Source organism: Suricata suricatta, chromosome 6 (assembly GCF_006229205.1).
Source record: "Suricata suricatta isolate VVHF042 chromosome 6, meerkat_22Aug2017_6uvM2_HiC, whole genome shotgun sequence".
NCBI lineage: Eukaryota > Metazoa > Chordata > Mammalia > Carnivora > Herpestidae > Suricata > Suricata suricatta.
The window spans coordinates 55,262,414-55,285,182 of NC_043705.1; the positions used below are offsets into that span (position 1 = coordinate 55,262,414).

At 38.3% G+C, this 22,769-nt stretch overlaps 1 protein-coding gene across 5 annotated transcripts in view; it reads right to left on the reverse strand.

Annotated features, from left to right (window-relative positions):
• The window catches only part of AP3B1 (adaptor related protein complex 3 subunit beta 1), a 245,805-nt gene extending 231,025 nt beyond the window's left edge, over positions 1-14,780 (reverse strand). For all 5 annotated transcript variants that reach the window (XR_003909937.1, XR_003909938.1, XM_029942469.1 and 2 more), the window contains exon 1: positions 14,523-14,780. Coding sequence is in view for 3 of the 5 variants with exons in the window: in XM_029942469.1 (XP_029798329.1) it covers positions 14,523-14,650 (128 nt within the window). In the remaining 2 variants the exon portion in view is untranslated. The remainder of the gene's footprint in view (positions 1-14,522) is intronic.
• Between the last annotated feature and the right edge of the window lie 7,989 nt (positions 14,781-22,769).

Consider the following 22,769-nt stretch of genomic DNA (forward strand, 5'->3'; position numbering starts at 1 on the left):
TGCCAAATATAAATATAACAAAAAGTACTCTATTGTCACTATTATTTTATAAATGAATGTAGGAAGGATGTTTGCATCCCTTTGATTACTAGTGTAGCCATTTATATTCCTTTAGTAATCTAACTGCCCACACTATTTGGAGCTAACGTTCTTTAAATGCTACGTTTTCCTTTTTTTCCTCATTCCCAAATATTTTGGGGCCAATGTTATATTAATCTTTCCAATAACCTCAAACATATCTCAAGAACAGATTTTTGACAGAATTTGATTCAATCTAATGAAAAGTGCATTTAGTCACAGACAAAATAAATGTATTGCTCTCATATCAAATCATTCTCAAACATCTATCAAAAGTTTAATCTCAAATCACCAATAAAAATGTCCTTTCAGGGGTGCCAGGGTGGCTCAGTTGGTTAAGCAGCCAACTTCAGCTCAGGTCATGACCTAGAGGTTTGTGAGTTTGAGCCCCGCGTCAGGCTCTGTGCTGACAGCTCAGAGCCTGAAGCCTGCTTTGGAGTCTGTGTCTCCTTCTCTCTCTGCCCTTCCCCTGCTCACGCTGTCTCTCTCTCTCTCGAAAATTAAAAAAATAAATAAATAAACATTAAAAAAAATAAAAAGGAAAAAGAAAATGTCCTTTCACCTTCCCAAAGGTCCTCTCAAGCCTTCCCCATTTCAGTCAACAGTCCCCAAATTCTTCTAGTTAGGCTTAACATCTGAACTTCTTGATTCCTTCCTCCCTTCAACCAAACCCCATGAGAAAATCTATAAATTCCCTTTCATAATGTGCTCACGATTTCCTTCCTCTTCAAACCCACTTACACCACCAAATTCCAAACTCTTATCAAATTACTCTTACACATTTCTAACAATCTTCATTTCGATCCCTCTATCACCAGTTTCTTTTCTCCAATCTATTATCCACGCAATTCCAGATTAATCTTCCCAAAACACCACTGCAGTAATCACTTATAATCATCAACTCCTATTCTTAGAAAGGAAGTTAAATTCCAATTTTCTTCACACTCTAGCAACTACTTCTCAAATCCCATTTTCCACTGCTCCTTTCCAGGAACTCAGCTCTCTATTGGTCCACTCACTGTTGCCAGAAAAAAAAGGCACAGTATTTTATCTTTGTTCTTGGCATATATTCTCCTAAGAATACTCTTCATCCTCTTCATCCATGATCTCAGGGCTGTAAATTCAAGCCCTACCCTGGGTGTGGAGATTACTCAAAAATAAAATCTTAAAAAGAAAAAAGAATATCTACCCACAAGATTGGAGGTTAAATAAAAAGTTTAAAACAAATACATTTTTACTCCCTTATAAAAATCTATAATTCATTATTCCCAAATCCTTGATATCCACATAGACTTCACCTAGAATTTATTAACTTCACTTACTTTGATGTGGTACAAATTAAAAGATATTTTATATAATCTAGTAGTTTTAAATGCTTGTGAAATAGAATTCAAAAAACAATAGTGTAAAGTTAAACAATAATTTGAAATTTGAAATTTAAAATATAAAGCAGTGGTTAATGTGAAAACTAATAATAACTCTAAAATTTTAAGTTGAAAAAGTATACTGTATTAAAAACAAAACTTTAATTTCAAATGACCTTTAAGAATTTAAAAGAGTAACAGTAATTATGTGCTTGTTATGTATCAGACACTGCTGACTGCTTACATGCGTTAAATCTTTTAATCCTCACAATAGAGAGTGTAGGTACGTTATCCTCATCTCCATTTTACAGATAAGGAAACCAAGGGCACAGAATGGTAAACTAGCCTGCCCAAATACCACCTACTAACACTATGGCAAGTTTTCATACCAAGCCAGAGAAACTCCAGAGTAGATGAGCATTACCCCATACTGCCTCAACAAACCATAATGAACAATTATCTGCCGTATTCCTCCTTCAGAGGTGGGTTTCACTCTTCCCATACCTTAAACACAATGCAAAAGCTCTGCCTGTATAATTAACTTTGAGAGTTTCCCCAAACTTCATTCTCTCTTTTTGGTCTTCTAGATAAGCTTCAATTCTCCCATTTCTTTCAATGTTGACTTTACTAAGGTTCTTCCTTGGCCTTCTCCTCATACCACACACCTTCCCTTCAATGGCTTCCAAAACTCATCTATCAACTGATTGACTCCCAAATATACATTCTAGCCTATGTATCTCTACTGAACGCCACATCCATGTATCTAACTGCTCAATGGATGCCTAACCATCTAATCTCACACTCAAAAGGTCCAAATTTGACCTCAACACTTTCCCTCCTCATTCCAAGACTGCTCTATCTTCTGTGTTTTTGATACCATTTACATATCTGACCAATTCCAAAGATCCAGTGCAGGCAAAGTGACTTTTCTAAAATGTAAATATCACTATGTTGCTCCTCTACTTAAAAATCCTTTGAAGCTCCTTACTGTGCAAACGACCATGACAAAGTCCAAATTCCTGAGCATGGTACACAAGACCCTTCATAATATGGACCCTAATTACCTATTAATCATCTTTTACATTTCACCTCATTTCTGCTCTGACTGTGCTCCAGCCACTCTTTCCTGTTCCCTATGTAAGCCCTAAATCCTTGCCTCTAAACCAGCAGTGTCCAACAGAATATCCAGTGAAAATGGAAATGTTCTTTATCTGCACTACTCAATATAGTAACTGTTACTGATGTGGCTGGTGTGACTCAGAAACTGAATTTTTACATTTTAATTAAATATTTACATTGGTAAGGCTACTGTATTCAACAGCACAGTTGAATCCCGCCACCTAGTATACCCAGGTGTGTGTGGAAAGCTATGGTCATTGCCACCATCTAACATCATTAGTATTGATTCTTTTGTTAGATAATTCCCTTTATTTATGTGATTAATAACTGATCTATACAAGACCCTATTTAAAACCTGTAGTGGAACCAGCTACAGAATTTCACTTGTATACTGCAGTTGATCACTTTTCTAAAAGTTTACTGCTTCTTCCAAGATAGTGGCTTAATTAAAAGGACTATCGCTTTAAGAAACAAACTCATTCCATATATTAGTAAATGAAAAAAGAAATAAATTATAATGCCATATTACACTACAAAAGCATACAGCTTTGCTTTTAAAATACATAGCATACATATGCAAAAGAAAAAGGACAGGAAGATCTATAACATGTTAACTGATTCTCTTTGGTGTTGAAATGAGGGTTGTTATTTTTTAGTTAACCTGTAATTGCCAAATTTTCTATAAGGAAAAGACCTATCAGTCCAGTGATTATTTCCTCTTCGTTACATCATCAATTTTTCCTCCTGTACAGCAGATGGTTCCATCAGAAAACAAGATAAAAGTTTTTCCCACTAAAAAAAACAATCCCCTGACTTAACTCCTTCTAGGTACCACTCCATTTTTCTGCTCCCCTGCACCCTAAGACACACTGACAGCAATTCTTCTCCTTTCTCTCTTAAACCCACTCCAGTCAGGCTTTCAGCCCTACTTCTACACCTAAACTGCTTGTCAACATCACCAAAATCCTCCACAGGGACAAAGTCACCTGTCAGTAATCATGTTACTAGACCCTATTGATACTGTTTAACACAATTGCTCCAGGAATGCCCCAGGGCCTGGTACTCTGACCTTTTCTCTTTCTATGTTCACTCCCTCAGTGCCTCATCCAATCCATGGTATTTACTACCATATAACCTGATGACTCCTAAATATGTATCTCTACTCTGAATCCTCCCTTAAACTCCAGATTCATTCATCCAATGGCCTATTTAATATCTCCACCTGGATGTCTAATAAGCAACTCAAACTTAACATGCTCAAGATCTTGATTCCCCTCCCCTTTAAAAACTTCCTCTTCGAGCATCTTGACTTTAGTTGACAGCCAATTCCAAACTAACAGCTATTTAGGCCAAAAAAACAAAAACAAAACAAAACAAAACAAAAACCCTGTGTCCATCCTGGAACCTTTTTCTGTCACACACCCAAAGCATCAGCAAAATCTCATTGGTTCTACCTTCCAATTGAACCCTTTTTATGACCATCAATCTGATTTAGTCATCTTCTTCACTTGCCTGGATTCCTGCAGTAGTCTCCCTGCCTTAGATCTGGAGTCTATTCCTAGTTCAGGAGGCAAAGCGATACAGTTAAAAGGTGAACTGGATCACCTCAGTTGTCTGTTCAAAACCCAAGAACTTTCCTCCTCACTCAGTGTAAAATCAAAGTTCTTACAAGGATTTATATAGCCCTATGCAATCTGGTTCCTTACATCCCTCTTCAACTACCAACTTGTCCTTTCCTCTTCACTCACACTACTCAAACCATGCTGGCTTGTGTGTTGATCCTCACATATGTCAGAAATTCTCTGACCTCAGGGCCTAAGGTTACAATATCTTCTGACCCAATACTCTTCCAAGTATCACTGCTCACTTCCTTCAGGTATGGGCTCCATTAACAAATTCTCAAGGTCATTTTCCTGACCCTGCTATTTCAAACCCCAACCCAATCTTCACCCTAACCGTCTATCCTCTCTCCCTCCCTTATTTTTCTCCACACCATTTCTTATCATCAAATGACCAACCAGATATTGACCTCTTTGTGTTCTAATTGAAGGAAGACAATCAAAAGCAGAAGACAGGCATTCTGTCCATTACTTAAAACCCAGTATCAAAAACAGTGCCTCGCATACCAAAGACATTCATATTTGTTAATTCAATAAATTAATTCTATAATTTTTTTAAGTTACTGAATAAACATGGATGTGAACAAGCAGGTTCCAAGTACCCCCACAGACTATAGCCTTCTTGATGCAGGAAATAAAGACCGCACACAACGGGCACTTAATAGTTACTAATTTCTAAATGCCCATACTGCTCAAAACCCTCCAATGGCTGCTCCTATGACTCAAAGTTAAATCCAAAGTCCCTATACGATCTGGCCCCCTACCTCTTTGCCCTCATAGTACTAATTTCCCCCTCATCTTTCATGACCACACTCCTAATCAAGGCTTTAAGAAATTGTGAGAAACCCATTCCTAGAGTAAAGCTGGGTGATGCGTAGCTCTGCCAACCCATGATTTTGGAACTGGCATTATTCATGAGTCTCTTCCTTGTCCAGCTGCCATGCCAACGCACTCAGCTGAAAGATTAAGGCACTGCCCTTCCAATTAGGTCAGTTCTATCAGCAATACAACGAGCCCACCAATAGCAGACATTGACTATAAATTGTTCGTTTCTGTATATCTATGAACTTTTTCCAGCTGATATGCTAAATAAGACTTTCCTAAATACACAAACCAATGAACGTTATTCATAATAATATGAAATAAAGAAAAATCATTTCCTTCTTGATTATTCTACTTTGGGGGCTTCACTTTAAATTCTGAATTTGGACTACAGGCAATTTGTTTTTGTCAGTAGTTCATTTATATATACAACTGCAATACTGTCAAATTATTTCACTATAATACATTTGTCATTCCATGATCATTTGTAACTTATCATGCAGTAAAAAAAGAACATTTCAACCAGCCATCTGTCTCCTTTTCTGTTTCTTTTAATCATTCATTCTAGCAATGTCGCTCTAAATTCTAAATACTTTTTAGAAATAAGGGACGCCTGGCTGGTTCAGTCAGTAGAAAATGCAACTCTTGATCTTGAGGTCTTGAGTTAGAGGCCCACACTGGGAGCAGAGTTTAAGTAAAAAACAAACAAGGGGCACCTGGGTAGCTCAGTCAGTTAAGCATCCTGCTCTAGATTTTGGCTCAGGGATGATCTCACGGTTCACGAGTTCGAGCCCCATGTCAGGCTCTTCACTTAAAGTGCAGAGCCTGCTTGGGATTCTCTCGCTCCTTCTCTCTCTCAAAAATAAATTAATTAAATTTTAAAAACCTACCTAGAAAGAATGTAACATGACACATTTTGAGATTTAATTGTAAGTCTTGAAATTTAAGTATTACAGATTTTCTCCTTGGATTTCACCAGATCATGATCTTAAAATAACATATCATCTATCAAAAGATGACTATTTCTTAGTTGAATTTATTAGGATATATTGTAAAAGTCAGAACTGACTCTCCTCCAAGAAGGAATCCAAGCTGAAAAATAAAATGGAACACTTTTATAATATGTTGGAAAATAGGATTCTGCTTACAGGCAGTATTTCATCAATTTTTTGTTCAATGTGGTAAAACCTTACTTGAAGTATTTTTCAAGAATTAAATTATAGGAACCCTATGTACCCCTGAAGTGATAATCCTTAACTTGAGTAGTTGGTCTTTTATAAAACTATAAAACTCTTTTATAAATCTTATCTATGTGAAGACAAAAACAACTAGTTAATCAAGCTGGGAATGCATTGCAGATACCATTACACAGTTTCTTCTTCCATTAATTGCCATCATGGAACACAAAGAATTAACTAAGTCAAAGATCAATAAAACACTGACATTGCCTAGAATTTTATGTGCCCTTTATAAATTTTTAAAAAACTTAAATTTAAATTAAACATATAATATGGCAAATATGTTGTTAAAGACAATAATATATTTGGACATATGATCTTCAAACATGATTGAAGCACATTATGCTACAGAAATCATAGAGTGGAGTCTATTTACATACTTGCAACCCTGGACTTCTGAGCACAAGAAAAAGGAATTAACCATGAGAAGCCTATGCCTCTTCATAAATATGCTAACAAACCAGGGCTCAACACCTAAAGCATTTCAAATTAAAATGTTTAACATATCAAAATCTCAGCATTTCCATTTTGTTCAGTAAAGCATTGTTTACCTAAGTCTTAAAATAAGCATCTTTTGGTTAGGTATATCACACTGAAAAGTTGAGAATTATACCATTTAACATTAATTATATACTCATATAACTATTAGTTCACTTTTAGCTTTATCTCACCAACTAAATTCTAAACTTTTTTTAATTTTCTTTTAATATTTATTCATTTTTGAGAAACAGTAACAGACCACTAGCAGGGGAGGAGCAAAAAGAGAGAGAGAGACAGAATCTGAAGCAGGTTCCAGGCTCTGTGCTATCAGCATGGAGCCAGACACAGGGCTTGAACCCACGAACTGTGAGTTCATGACCTGAGCCAAAGTTGGACGCTTAACCACCTGAGCCACCCAGGTGCCCTAAATTCTGAGTTTCTTAAAGGCAAGATAAGGTCTTAAAATTGTTTCATATTTTTGTGCTGAAAACACTTATGAATGAACTATACATATGCAATAACCCCAAATTTGCAAATAAAAATGCTGCTGAAAAAAAATAAAAATGCTTCTGAAGAATGGAAGAGAAACAAAAAAATTCTGATTGTGGGGCGCCTGGGTGGCTCATTCAGTTAAGTATCCAACCCTTGATTTTGGTTCAGGTCATGATCTCACCGTTTGTGGGATCAAGTCCTGTGCTGGGCTCTGCGCTAACAGTATGGAGCCTGTCTGGGATTATCTCTCTCTGCCCCTACCCCACTCATGCTCACTCACGTTCTCTCTCTCAAAATAATTAAAATCAAGTCAATTAGCCTTAACACAGTAAAGGTTCAAATAATGCCATAAAAAAATGGCTGTTCTGGAACTACAGACAATTAATTTCAGGGTGATGCAATAACACATCATTAATGTACAACACAATAAGGGTATGTATTGGACCTGTATATGGTCCACTGAATCAGTCATGCTTTATTTTTTTTAACTATACTAGCTACAGAAACAATAAATATTAGAATTTGAATCATTCAATTGAATAAAGGATGTGAAAATATTTATTAAGAAAAATTATAAGCCAAACACTTTGCTCAAAAATTATTCCTTCACATAAATTATACCATCTAATAGTAGGTGAGTATGTGAAATAGAGATTCTTTTGTGCAATATTCAACAAATATATATTGAGTAACTACATAACATAAAAATACAGGGTGACTTACTGAGTTAAAATTATTAGTGAGAAATACTAGGACAAGTGAAAACAAAGTAGAGCAAGCTTTAAGTAACTGTAACTATAAAAAAGCATTTAGGGTAGCCTGGGTGGCTCAGTCATGAGCATCCAACTCTTGATTTCAGCTCAGGTAATGATCCCAGGTTTGTGGAATCAAGCCCCACATCAGGCTCCACACTGAGCATGGAGGCTGCTTGAGATTTTCTGTCCCTTTCCTTCTGCCCCTCTCCCATGCTCATGCACTCTCACTCTCTTAAATAACATTTTTTTAAAAATTTTAAAGCATTAAAATGAAAAATTATAAAAATATGATATAAATGCTAATTAAATATAAATAAAAAATGTAAAGTCACAAAAAAGTTTAGAACTTTGTATGAGACACAATGACTCTCTGAAGTATATCCCAAATAATATGCCACTGTTATTAAAGCACTGACATCTGGGACTGGTTATCTTTATTTTTAATAAAGTACACTCAAGAACATCCCTATAAAAAGGTTACTTTCATTCAGCTGCACTTCCATATGCGGTTTTGAATGAGAACAAGTAACAGAGATAAGCTCAGAGTTGCCGTAATTACATAGAAGCCACAGACCCATGTAATCTTCCTAGTGGACTCCACTAAGAAACACTGATATGAAAGACTAAAAGGTTATATGTAATTTTCATGGCTGATGTTGTAAAGTAGACAATAAATAAAACTTAAGTTAAAAAAATAAGCTAGGCTTTATTCATGCAATACAAGTACAATGATGTAGTACTGACTACCATGTACCACAGGACACAGTAGGACTACAGGAATGCACTGCAGCCCCTGTTTGGGATCTAAATCATCTCTGTGATTCTAAAAAATCCACCGCAATTTCAACAGAACTAAAAATGCTCTTTCAGTGTGTTTGAGGCGGTACTGCATTGCTAAGTTACTTATTACTAAGGTTCTCTTTCATTATTAAACCCAATGGCCTCTTTTCAGGCTTCCTTCTATTTATTTTCACTATGTAACTCCTAACATAGTTGACCATTTCCTCTTATTAACTTTCCTCTTCGCTTGGAAACCTCCCCACCTCAGTTTTTGTTTGTTTGTTTGTCTGTCTAACCTTCCTCTGTCAGAGCCTATCTCTTTTCCTAGTTCCAGCCTTAAATGTTGGTGTTCCTTCAGGTTATGTCTAAAATGCCTTATTTTCTAAACAAGAGTTCTCTGGTGGGGGTGGGGTGATGGAGGGGGCATTTGCCCATTACCATGTTTTAAGTACTGCCTACAGCTCATAAATGTCTGTCTCACCTGAACATGCATGTTTTTTTTTTTTTTTGCAACTCTCCTGGTTTCTACATACTCTAAGGAACTCCCACTTTCCTCCACCTGGCAAAAAAACTTCTTAGGCTTTAACACCTAAAATGTTACCACCTCACTAGCTTTTCCAAATAGTGTAAGTTAATATTCTAGTTTAGAAATCACTTTCAACTCTACCATCTTACGAGAACCTCACAAAATAGGTATGTATCATTATCTTTCTAGAAAAGAGGACACTGAAGTTTGAAGAGATCAGGCAGGGAAATCTGGGTGGCTCAGTCGGGTTAAGTTGTGGGACTGTTGATTTCAGCTCAGGTTCAGTTCATGAGTTCGAGCTCCATATCAGGCTCTGTGCTGACTGTGTGGAGCCTGTTTGAAATTCTCTCTCTGTCCCTCCCCTGCACATACTCTCTCTCTCTTAAAAAATAAACAAACTTAAAAAAAAAAAATGAAAAGATCAAGCAAAGTAAAGAAGGAAACATTACTCCAAGTAGAAAACAGGAACTAAACTCAGATCTTCTCACTCCAGGTCCAATGCTCTTTCTAATACACCATGATACTCTCAAAGTAGAGCTTCAGAAATTTAGTAGTTTTAGCATTATTAAGTTCATCTCCTGTTTCTTTCTAGAAATTGTTTAAATAGAATTATTTAATTATTATCTAGAAATAAAATTATTAAAATTATTTTTAAGTTTATTTATTGATTTTGGGAGAGCGGGCAGAGAGAGGGAGAGAGGGAGAATCCCAACCAGGCTCTGCACTGTCACCACAGAGCCTAATGTGGGGCTCAAATGCACAAACCATGAGATCATGACCTGAGCTGAATCTAAGAGTCAGACACTTAATCCACCCAGGCACCCAAAAATTATTTTTAATTGTACACACACAGCCAAATTGGATTACATAAAATAACTTCTTTAAGACAAAGCAGGAAAATAATTTAGGAAAAAAGTAAAAGCAATAAAGTTGACAACAACCCTAAAAGAGAGAAATACAAAAAATAAAATAAATAAAATAAAAACATTACATTTTAAATGAAAAAACTGGAAATCTTGAAGCCAATAATCTACTATAGTCTTGATTAACCAATAAATGATATATAGGATCTGCTTTTATAAAATGATCTAAAAGTCCCTAATCCTGGTCTTGTTTAAAGGGAGAAAGGCTCCAAAAAGAAATTGATAAATAAGATTAAATCAGAACACAAAAATCTTCGGTAATTCTGTCATTAGAAAGTGATTAGGCAAACCTGAGGTGGTTAGTGAAGGATCAAAGGACACATAAAGCTTTAAGACAAGAGGCCAAAGAGCAGAGTAGAAGTGGGAGAGCTGGAAATCAACATTTTGCTGCCACTGTGGTAAAGAATGGCTCAGGAGAGGGGCGCCTGGGTGACTCAGTCGGTTAAGTGTCCATCTTCGGCTCAGGTCATGATCTCACAGTTGTGGATTTGAGCCCAGTGTCAGGCTCTATGTTGGAGCTTGCTTCGGATTCTGTGTCTCCCTCTCTCTGCCCCTGCCCCACTTGCTCGCTCGTGCTCTCTCTCTCAAAAATAAATAAACATAAAAAAATTTAAATAAAAAAAAGAAGAATGGCTCAGTGGTTGCTCTATCCAGGAGATATTAGGAGTAAGACATCTGCACATCTTATTAGGAGCGAGACATCTGCACATCTCAAAGTGTCCCCCTACTGACATGTTTACACTCTGCCTCCAGAGGCAAGTCTGAGAAAGCCACATCGCTATGGTAGTATTCTAGCCAGAGGTGCACACCATGAGTCCAAACATGAGGAAACACCAACAAGTCTAAAATGATTAACATGCTGTAAAATAATTGGCTTGAAGTCTTCAAAGTTGCCCAAATAGTGAAAGAGAAATGTTAAGGAACTATTTCAAGATTTAATGGAGATTAACTTTTTTTTTTAATGTTTTATTTATTTTGATACAAAAAGAGACAGAGCATGAGAGGGGGAGGGGCAGAGAGAGAGAAGGAAACATAGAACCGGAAGCAGGCTCCAGGCTCTGAGCTAGCTGACAGCACAGAGCCTGATGCAGGGCTCGAACCCACAAATGTGAGATCTGACCTGAGCCGAAGCCGGAGGCTTAACCGACTGAGCCACTCAGGCGCCCCAAGATTTAATGGAGATTAAAAGAGATACAACAACTAAATGAAGTACATGATCCTAACTGGATGCTGTACTAGATAGAAAAAAATATTTTTAAAAAATTATTTATTGGGACAAATGACAACACTGAATTACAGACTACAGATTGTACTGATATTAAATTTCCTGAATATAATGGTACTGTGGTTGCGTAAAAAAAAATCATTGTTCTGAAAAAATACATACCAAGGTATTAAGAGTAAAGAGACAAGATGTATACAATCTATTTTTCAATGGATCAAAAAACATAATATGAATGTATATGTGTGTGTGTAAGTATGTGGAGAAAGAGAAAAATAAAGCAATGTAGCAAAAAAAAATCTTAAGTGGTGAATCTACATAAAGGGTAGAAGGTCCTTATTCTATTCTTGCAATTTTTTTGTAAATCTGAAACTATTTCAAAGTAAGCCATCAAAAATTAGAGCACAGTTGGCAGGTGAATGAGTGGAGAGAGTCAAAAGAGTAACTTCCAGGTAGGAAGTCAGTCAGTCACGGGATGCATTGTACAGCTTGTCAGTACCCTGTACTGCTGAGAGTAATCTTAAATGTCCTCATCACAAGAAAAAAACTGTAACTATGTATGGTAACAGATGCTAACTAGACCTACTGCGGTGATCATTTCTGAATATATACAAATAGTGAATCATTAAGTTATACATCTGAAACTAATGTCCTGTTACATGCAAGAATACCTCAATTTTTAAAAATGAGAGCAGAGGAACAGTGTAAGCTTAAGTTTTTTTACTTAAATTTTGTCATTTGGTTGGAATAAAAGTCAAGAAATATCACCTTTATAAAAAAAAAAAAAAAATGTAGGCTCAAGAGACATTAAAAGAGCACTTCCAGAACAGGGGTCTCCTTGCTCAGACACAATCCCACGAGGTTTGCAGTTCAATGACCAAAATGTTTCTAATTCCTGGAAACTTCAAGGTAATAAATGGTCTATATCTACTTTCCCAAGTTTTAAACTTTTAATAAGTTGTATGCATTCTCTAATAAAAGCACCATAAATTTCATCAAGTGTTAAGTAGTATACCCAAGAACTTAAGAGACTGGGCTCTGAGATTAAATCTATATTCAAATTCAGAGTGTAGTGTTCAAGCTTTGTGATCTTGGGCAAGTTTTAACCACTTGTGCTCCAATTTCCTCATCTGCAAAACAGGTAAGGGTCTGGTATAGAGCCAATGAGGTACTAAGGAAGACTGAATGAGATAATAAATGTAAAATGTAAAACAGTGTGCACAAATGCACAAGCATTCAATAAATATTTGCTTTTTTTATTTTTTCTTTAATGTGTGTTTATTTTTAAGAGAGAGAGAGAGACAGAGACAGAGACAGAGCAGGGGAGGGGCAGAGAGAAAGGGAGACTCAGAATCTGAAGCAGGCTTCAGGCTCCAAGCTGTCAGCCTGAACCCACAAACCGTGAGATCATGACCTGAGTCAAGTCAGACACTTAACCGGACACTTAACCGGTGTCACCCAGGTGCCCATTAGCTATTTTTATTTTAAATCCAACCTTCTTGGTCACCTCAACAGCACTGGTCATAGTCAAAGCCCTACATAGTTGTCCAAACCAGGCCCAAATCTGACAAAATAGGGAGTCAGAAACTAAGAGAAAAACATCTTAGATGTTAACAAGCCATAAAGGTAAATTAATTGTAAGCAAATCACATGCAAAAGAGACTGAGGCTGACTTACAGGGTAATTCAACAGCTGAACATTTTGGTAACAGAAGTGTTCAACTGCATCAAGCCCCCTATCAGAACAACCCGTCATTCTAAATGCACCGAATGAAAAATGAAGAGAAATTATCTGAGAACAAGGGGGAAAAAAACTATTCCACGTGTTGTATATAAGATTTGTCAGCTTAATACAGTCAAAATTTAAACCGAACTTCAACCACTAGCAACCTTCCAGACTGCCCAGTCTTGTTAGTAAAAATTTAAATTTAAATTATTCTCTTCTGACATCTACAAAGCCATCAGCACAGCTACTTTAGCTTAATTTAGCATGAATCTAGTGAGAGCCTATTATGTGACCACAGTCTAGTATTGAGACATTAAAAATAAGAGAAATGTAAAAATGATTACAATAAAATATAAAGTTATCAGAATTCTGTAAGTTTGAAATCCCTCCCACCAAAAAGTTTGGGGGGTGTTTTCTTTCCATTTATCAGGGGTACTTATTTTTCCTTTTACAAAATTAAAAGTACATTGTTCAGTATTTGTTTTTAAAATGCACGTTTTTTGGGTCCCTGAGTGGCTCACTGAGTTAAAGCGTGTGACTTCTACTCAGGTCATGATCTCATGGTTCCTGGGTTCAAGCCCCACGGTTGGGCTCTGTGCTAACTAACAGCTTAGGGCCTGGAGCCTGCTTCAGATTGTGTCCCCCTCTTTCTGCCCCTCCCCTGCTTGTGTGCTCTCTCTCTCTCTCTCTCAAAAATAAAAACATTAAAAAATATAAAAACAAATAATTTCATTAATTTGTAAAACTTAAGGATTTGTTCACAGTCCTGCACTTTTCTCTACTTATACGCTTATTATTTTGGTATTGCGGTTTTTTCCCTGTAGTGCAAAGGATACTGTGCAAGAACATGAATGTTCCTACCTAACAGTTTATCCATTAATAAAGCGCCTAAATCACCTACCTCCATGCTCCTACACTCCGGAGTGAGAGAAGAGTTTCCCATAAGCGACAAGCACTCAGAGGCGTCCTCTCAACTCCTCAAACACCCTTTTCACCATAACGCCCAATCCCCTCAAGTCTGACTGATCCAGCAAATGTTAAATAAGCTAAAAGGGTTTGTTCAAGTCAGATTCCGGTGCCCCAGACCAAACCAACTTAATCAGAGTCCTTGGGGAGGAGACCTGCAGCTCTCCAAACGGTTCTTTTCTCACTGAAGTGTAAAGACTACGAGAGAGAGACACTCTCCAAACTCTCCCCCACAGCTCCCACCACTCCCACTGACCCAACCCCACCCACCAGAGAAACGTTACCGCCCCGCTCCGGTGCGGTCTCAGGGCGACCCCAAGCGCTCGTGCGGTCCCAGCCCAAACCCGTGGCCCGCTCCTCCGGCGTTCCCAGGTCCTCACTCCCAGCCCCACACCCCAAACCTTCTTCCTCACTTCTTCAAATCGCTGCTAAAGAGGCCGAAGGCGCCGGAGGGGGAAATGGTTGAGGTCGCCTCCTGACCCAGCTCCGTCGCCTCCCCTCCTCCGGACTGCTCACTGTAAGCGAAGCTGTTGCTAGACATTGCTGCGGTGCCGGGTGGGGTCGGGTTGGTCCCGCCGGGGCTTCTCTCCGGAGAGCTCCTGTCCCGAGGACGCGGAACAAAACTAGTTCTCGAGCGGAGGGGCGCTAGCTAGCGCTTCCGGACTCGTCACGGCTCCCTAGGACGACCTGGCGGCCCAGCCCCTGCGCATGCCCAGTGTGCAGGCAGGCCGGAGCCCACCTCCCCCAGGCCTGAGCGGATTTGCCTTCTCCGGGTTTTTGAGGGGGCTGAGCCGTCCGGTCGTAGGCGGTGCGGAAGGAGGCGGTGGGCGGAACCCGAGGGGCCTGTCGGCTTTTAAAGTTTTTCGGTGAGAAATGCCCATTGTGTCGAATTTGATCCCTTAAGGAGGTTTCCCCAGCCAGAACACTTTTACTTGATTTCTCTTGTAAACCAGTAGCTTTCAGATTTCTTCTGAAATGTCATCTAACACACCTGATCAAGGGTCCTAAATCAAGGACGATCGCTTTTCCTTTCGTGGCTTTTCCTTTCGTGGGCTGGTTTCTGCTCCACTTCCTCCTGCCAGCGTTGCCTTACTTTCACATCCCTCCCACGCAAGCCCTTTCCCTAACTACCATGCCTTTGAGAATCCATTGAGAAGGGTTCATTCCAGTGAAAGCTCCGAACGAAAATCCAGAGGCCAGCAATTCCCAGGGGCTAAAGGAGTTCTTCCTACTGGCCTCTGGCTACCAAAAATAAAATAGAGCCACCTCAAGCGCCAGGTGTAGTGTATTATCTGAACACGTCTTTCTTTCTTTCTTTCCCACTGTCAGCACTCCCTAACATCTGCTAGGGAGCTAACGCTGAATGTTGGCAGGCCTCTCACACTTGATAAAGCCTCTTTCAGGCATAATCTCCCCCCAGGAGCTCAGAGAGATTTCAGAGCTATCCCTACCTTTTCCTATTCTTTCCCCCTCTAAGATAGCGTTGAGACCCAAAAGTCAGAAACGGTTAGGGTCTAGTGAAACACAAACGGGCCCAGCCCCTGTAGGAGGAGGGTGGAGCCTGTTCAAGGATCAACTCCTCAAAAGGCCACACAGAAAATCATGAAATACCACTGCACTCCTGCTAAAATAAAATCTAAAAGACTTGAAAACTCTAAATGTGACGAATAGGAACTCCCGCTCATTAGATGTAGGAATGCAAAGTGGTACAACCATTTGGAAGTGACTTTGTCAGTTTCTTACAAAATTAAAAATATTCCTGGCATATAATCCAGCAATACTACCCCTTGACATTTACAGGGGTTAAAAATGTGCCCACCCCAAAACCTGCACATGGATGCTTATAAAAGCATTATTCATAATTACCAAAACTTGGAAGCAACCAAAATGTCCTTCGGTAGGTGAATGGATAACTAAACTGTGATCCATCCAGATAGTGTAATATTATTCAGAGCTTCCAAGGAAATGAGGTATCAAGAATAGACCTAGAGGGAACTTAAACACACATTACTAAGAAAGAGAAGCAAATCTGAAAAGGCTACATACTGTATGATTCCAACTGTATATAACATTCTGGAAAAAGCAAATTATGGAGACAGTAAAAAATCAATAGTTGCCAGGAGTTGGAGAAGAGAGAGGGATGAATAAGCAGAACACAAAGGATTCTTCAGGCAATGAAAATACCCTATATAATACCATAATGATGGATATAGTCATTATACATTTATCCAAGCTCATAGAATATACGTCAAGGGGCACCTGGAGGGCTCAGTGGGTTAAGCATCCTACTGTTGATTTTGCCTCAGGTCATGATCTCACAGTAGTGAAATTGGGCCTCATGTCCGACTCCACACTAGGTGCGGAGCCTGCTTGGGATTCAGTCTCCCTCTGTCTGCCCCTCCTCAGAGGCTCCATACACTGCACTCTACCTCTCAAAAAAAAAAAGAAAAAAAAAAGTACACATCAACAATAAACCCCACTCTGGGTGAGAATAATGTGTCAATGTAAGTCATCAGTTGCAACAAATGTACCACTTTGGTGAAGATGTTGACAATGGAAAGGCTGTGCATGTGGGGGGTAGGAGGTATGTGGGAAGTCTCTGTACCTTCCTCTCAATTTTGCTGTGAACCTTAAAATGCTCAAAATAAATAAATAAAGTCTTAATTTAACAAATGAAAATTAACTTAAAAAGTAAAGGCTACACTCTGTGAAACACCCATGACTATGACCATGACCTGGTCTTTAGGTGGAGAGGAGGGAACATCCTCTAAACTTCATAGTCGGGTCAAAACTTGACAAGTTTTAAGGAGTCTGGGAGGCTTACTTGGTTAAGTGTCTGACTTCAGCTCAGGTCATGATCTCACAGTTTCATGGGTTCAATCTCCACATCAGGCTTTGTGTTGACAGCTTAGAGCCTGGAGCCTGCTCAGATTCTGTGTCTCCCTCTCTCTCTCTCTCTCTCTCTCTCTCTCTCTCTCTCTCTCTGGCCCACTCTAGTTCGCACTTTCTCTCTCCTTTTTTCAAAAATAAAGAAATACTGTTACGAAAACCCTGATAGATTTTTTAGCGCCTGGGTGGCTCAGTCGGTTAAGTATCCGACGTCTGCTCGGTCATGATCTCATGGTTTGTGAGTTTGAGCCCTGCATTGGGCTCTGTGCTGACACCTCAGAACTGGAGCCTACTTTGGATTCTGTATCTTCCTCTCTCTCTGCTCTTCTCCCACTACTGCCCTCTCTGTCTCTCAAAAATAAATAAATATTTTTAAAATGTTTAATAGTAAATAAATAGTTAAATAAATAAAAATAAAAATATAACTCTTTTTGCGGTACCTGAAGGGCTCAATTGGTTGAGCGTCTGACTCCTGTTTTTGGCTCAGATCATGATCTCACAGTTCATAAATTCAAACCCCAAGTCAGGCTCTGTGCTTACAAAGTGGAGCCTGCTTAAGATTCTCTCTCTCCCTCTCTCTCTGCCCCTCCCCTGCCTGTGCTCTCTCTCTCTCTCCCAAAATAAATAAAGTGAAAAAAATAAAAATAAAATTCTTTTTTTTTTTTTAACAAGGAAGAGAACTAACAGTTTCAGAATACTGTTCCAGGTAAAAGTTAATCTACCTAACTTCTTTTGTAACAAAATCTCTGGAGTTGTCCCTAAATGTTGAAATTGTCAGTGTTATATACTCATGTACTCTCTTAGACATCTAAAACTACTCTCTGGGGGCACCTGGGTGGCTCATTCAGTTGAGCTCCAACTTTTGCTCAGGTCATGATCTCATGCTTCATGGGTTTGAGCCTCGCATCAGGCTCTGTGTTGACAGCTCAAAGCCTGGAGCCTGTTTCAGATTCTATGTCTCCCTCTCTCTCTGCCCCTCCCTCACTCACGTTCTCTCTCTCTCTCTCAAAAATAAATAAACATTAAATAACAAATAAAACTACTCTCTTATTGAGGTGCTTAGGTGGCCCAGTCAGTTAAGCATCTGGCTCTTGATTTTAGCTCAGGCAGTGATCTCACGATTCATGAGATTGAGCGCTGTGTCAGGCTATGCTCTGGCAACAAGGAACCTGCTTGGGATTCTCTCTCTCCTTTTGCCCCTACCTGCCCCAAAATAAATAAATAAGACTTTAAAACTACTCTCTGATTATTAAAGCTCTGAAATTATATTTATCAGCATAAAGGAATCTGAGTGTTTTATTAATTCCATCAACAAATGCCTCTGGAACTTGCCCTGTGCGTGGCACATTCTGGAGATCATGCAGGACACACACTTGAGGAAAAGCCAGGCTTTGTCCTGAAAGACATTATAAAAATAGAGGAGATAATCCTCTACATGAGTGTGTCTAATACTACAACACAAGGCAGCAATGGTGAAAATATTTAATGTGAATACATTATAAGGGATTTAATTTTTCTTTTTTTTAATTATATCACATAATTTAATATCATTTATTCACATCTCATTGTCATAGTTCAATTATTTTACTAAGGGCCAGGCACTCTTTTAAGTGCTATGCCTCTTATCAATTCATTTGATCCTCAGAGACTCATGAGTTATCACTAATATCCTAATTTTACAGGTGAAAAAATTGAGGAACAGGGCTTGAGACAAGTTACACAGCTAATAAATAGCAGAGTCTGTCTTTGAACCTAGATGAGACATCAGAGTCCACACTTCTAATTACTCTGCTATACCACTTATTCAAATACTTAATTATATTTCTTGGTGACTGTGTCGTATCAATATGCATTTTTATAGCTTTTTTATGGCTGTATGATAATTCATTCAACCAGCCCCCTATTAATGAACTTTTGATTTGTTTCTAATCTTCTGCTACTACAAATTATGCTTCCATAAATAATTTGATGGGTATATATTTGTATTATATTGCTACCTAATAGTCTCTGAAAGGTGAGTCTACAGCTATTATGGGACCCTAAAGTGGCATTGCTCTCATTATTGCATCACCTTTGATAGATAACGAGGTAAATTAGTAAGTATAGTGAGAGATGAAAACAAATTGCAAACTATGTAATAAAAGAAATCACATATAAGACAGTAACATTTGTACTAGATCTTAAAATATGGAAAAGCCAACCTATGCAGGTAAATGAAGTACATATAGACTTCATGGGAGGGAAACAATTGGAGCCATTTCTCATAGACATTAGGATGAATAATTCTGTATCTTAAGTGAATGTAGAGTTCTGAATGCTTCAAACTCAACAATATTATTTTGGAGGATAATAGTTAAAAGAAATCATAAAGTAGGCCCTACAACAGTAGACATAAATCTTCATGATACCATGAAAAATTTCATAGACCACTGATGTACACACTAATGCATTCAAATGTGCTCACACAGCTGGAGCTACAGCAATTGGTATAATCCCAGATGGAATGATTATAATGGAAGTCAAAGGCAAAGGGGGAGAGAGTAAAACCAAATGGCCTTCAATTAGGTGGTAAATCACTCAATCTTATATCTTACAGTTCAGACTTCAACCCAAGGCCCATGTTTGAGGAAACTAATGGAAAATTTACTAGAAATCATTCAAAAAGAAGTGGAAAAGAAAACGGTATTTATAATGGAAAATATTTCAAATCACTTTAAAGTTCAATGTTAGTAAAATAGTTATGAGAAACATGGCAATACAACTTGAGGACATATGAGCCATTAAATGTTATAAAAATAAATACTTTTTTTTTAGTTTTAGAGAGAAAGAGTACAAGTAGGGGAGAGGGACAGAGGGAGAGAGAATCCCAAGCAAGCTCCACACTCAGCACAGAGCCCAATGTGGGGCTTGATCCCATGACACTGAGATCATGACTGGAGCCCAAATCAAGAACTAGGTTCTCTACTGACTGAGCTCCTCAGGCATCCCTACTGTTTTCTTAATCAAGACTCTTTTTGTTGCAAGTAAAAGAATGCCTGTCAGTCAAACCAACCTATCAAAAAATTAATGAATAAAATAGGATGTGAGGAAAAAGATTAATCGACAAAGGTCGCACTGCCCTCAGAGATGAATGGGTGTAAGGACTCTAGTGGTACCACCAGGATTTCCTCTTCCACTTCTCAGTCCTGCTTTCTGCCTGTGTTGACTTGATTCACCTAAACTGTGGGTGTGCTAAGGACATCGCTGCACAGTTTACCAACTCACACAAAGTAAAACCTTTCCTCTAGCAAAATCTCAGAGGAATTTGCTTGGCCTAATTTGGGTCATGTGCCTAATTATTGTGGCTGTGGAGGTGAATTATTATGATGGCTTAGGTCTGGGTCACTTGCTTATACCTTGCCAGAAGGAAGGACCCTAGAATCAAGTAATTTGGGTAAGGGAGGCACAGTTCCAGAATGGACAAAGGGCTTGCTGATGCTACAAGGGGGAGAGGGGATGCTAGGTAGGGAAAAATAATAAATGTCTATTTCATACAACAATAGTGAAAATGTGTACTACAAACTGTTAAGTAAAAATAGTAGAACCAAAATTGTGTCTATATTGTGATTACAACTACAGAAAAATTTGAACTCCTATTTACCTGGACTAAAAGGAAAGCTGCTAAATAAAACAAGAACCACTGCCCAAATAAGAACCATTTAACAGTAGTTGTTGACCAGAGGCAATTTTGCATCCCTCCTCGCTCACCTCTACCTCAGGACATTTGGCAATGTCTAGAGACATTTTTGATTGTCACAAATGGAGAAGTTTTACAGCTCTCCGACGATACTGCTAAATATCCTATAGTGAGGCTCCTCACAACAAAGGATTATGTAGCCCAAGATATCAATAATGCTGCTATTGAGAAACCCTGGCAGAAGTGAAACAGAAGTGATTTGCCTTCTTTAAAAAGTTCTCTTGTTGTTTATTCAATAGAAGGAAGGAGAAAATGGAAGGAAAGGAAAGGTGGTTATAGAGATGATGAAAGAATCAGGGACACAGGATATTGAAAATCAAGACATCTTATCTCTACTCCCATCTCTCTAATTAACTGGCAGTGTGACCTTAGTACATCACAGACTCTTGAGTTTGTGGTTTCCTCGCTGGTGATATAAGGAATCAAGCTAGTTAACTTGCCTCTGAAGTTCTTCCAGCTCAAAAATTCTAACAGTTTCTTGGATAGTTAAGGAGACCTAGGAAAACGATAATTGAGTTTGTTTGTTTGTTTGTGTGTTTGTTTGTCTGTCTTGATAATTGAGTTTTAATGATCTGTGTGTTCATGACTAGTTGTAAATCCTGGCATTCTTTGCTTTTATGGACACATTATAGGATTTCTTCTTTTAATCAACATTTTTGGTATAAAATGAGTCACATTGGAACGCCTGGGTGTGTCAGTCAGTCAAGCATCTGACTTGACTTGGGCACAGGTCATGATCTCATGGTTGTGAGATAGAGCCTGCATCAGACTCTGTGCGGGCAGCATGGAACCTGCTTGGGATTCTCTCTGCCTCTCTCTCTGCCCCTCTCCTGCTTGCTTGCATGCTTTCTCTCTCTTTCTCTCACAAAATAAATAAACAGTTAAAATATATATTAAAATGAACCACGTTGCTAGAATAAAGAATTAGGCCCAAGAGTTAGGCTCTTTCTCCAGCACTGGCACCAGAAAACAATAACACATGGTCTGTTTATCCACTATTCTTTTGTTCAAAGTTTTAATTTTTTTATTAAGAAAGAACATGTAACTCTGGAGACTTCAAAAAATTCTATGATATGAGTATAAAAAGGCAAGGGAACTACTTTCAAATAAAAGAGATTAAAGGGACAAAAGCCAAATGCAACATATGAAATTTGATTGGATCCTGGATTTAAAAGAAAAAATCAGTATAAGAGATATCTTTGAGACAATGTGAATATAGAAATGTGAATATAGACCATATATTAATAATATTATTGAATTAATGTCACCTTTTCAAGCATTGTAATGGTATTATGGTTGTGCAGGATAAACTCCTTGTTTTTAGAGATGCACACTGGAACATTTATGGGTGAAATGTGATGGTATATGCAACTTACTTTCAAGTGGATCAGGGAAAGAAAGTCTCAAAAGTGTACATATATATGTATACATATATATATATAAATATATATATATATATATGTATACATATATATATACTGCGTGCACACACATGCAAATAGATCCCATACACACACACACACACACACACACACACACACACATATATACATGAGAAAAATGTGGCAAAATGTTAATACTTGGTGAATCCAGGTAAAAAGTATACATGTATGTATTCACTGTTCTTTCACCTTTTCTAGAAGGTTGAAAATTTATTGTGAAAACAAAAAGAATAAAGAAAAAGCATTATATCTAGAATCTTGAGGTTGTAAAGGCTTTTAAAGTTCTAACCTTAAGCAATAAGTGCTTCTTACACCCTACGTGAGGGTCCTGGGTCCTGGGTCCAATCTGTAATTGGTTAACACTCTAACTGTTGTGATTGGGTCCCACCAAAAGTAACAAGCACTCTGGACAATGTGTATGGTTAAAGTTACTGCCAATAATGTTATGCGATAATGATTGGGTCACTGTACCTGTGTCACAATTTCCTGTAACTCCCCCTTCCCAAACCCATAAAGGCCCTACCCCGCCTTTGTTCGGGGCTCTCAGCACGGATCCACTGCGCTGGTGAAGTCTGTTAGCCCGAGTTTAGGCC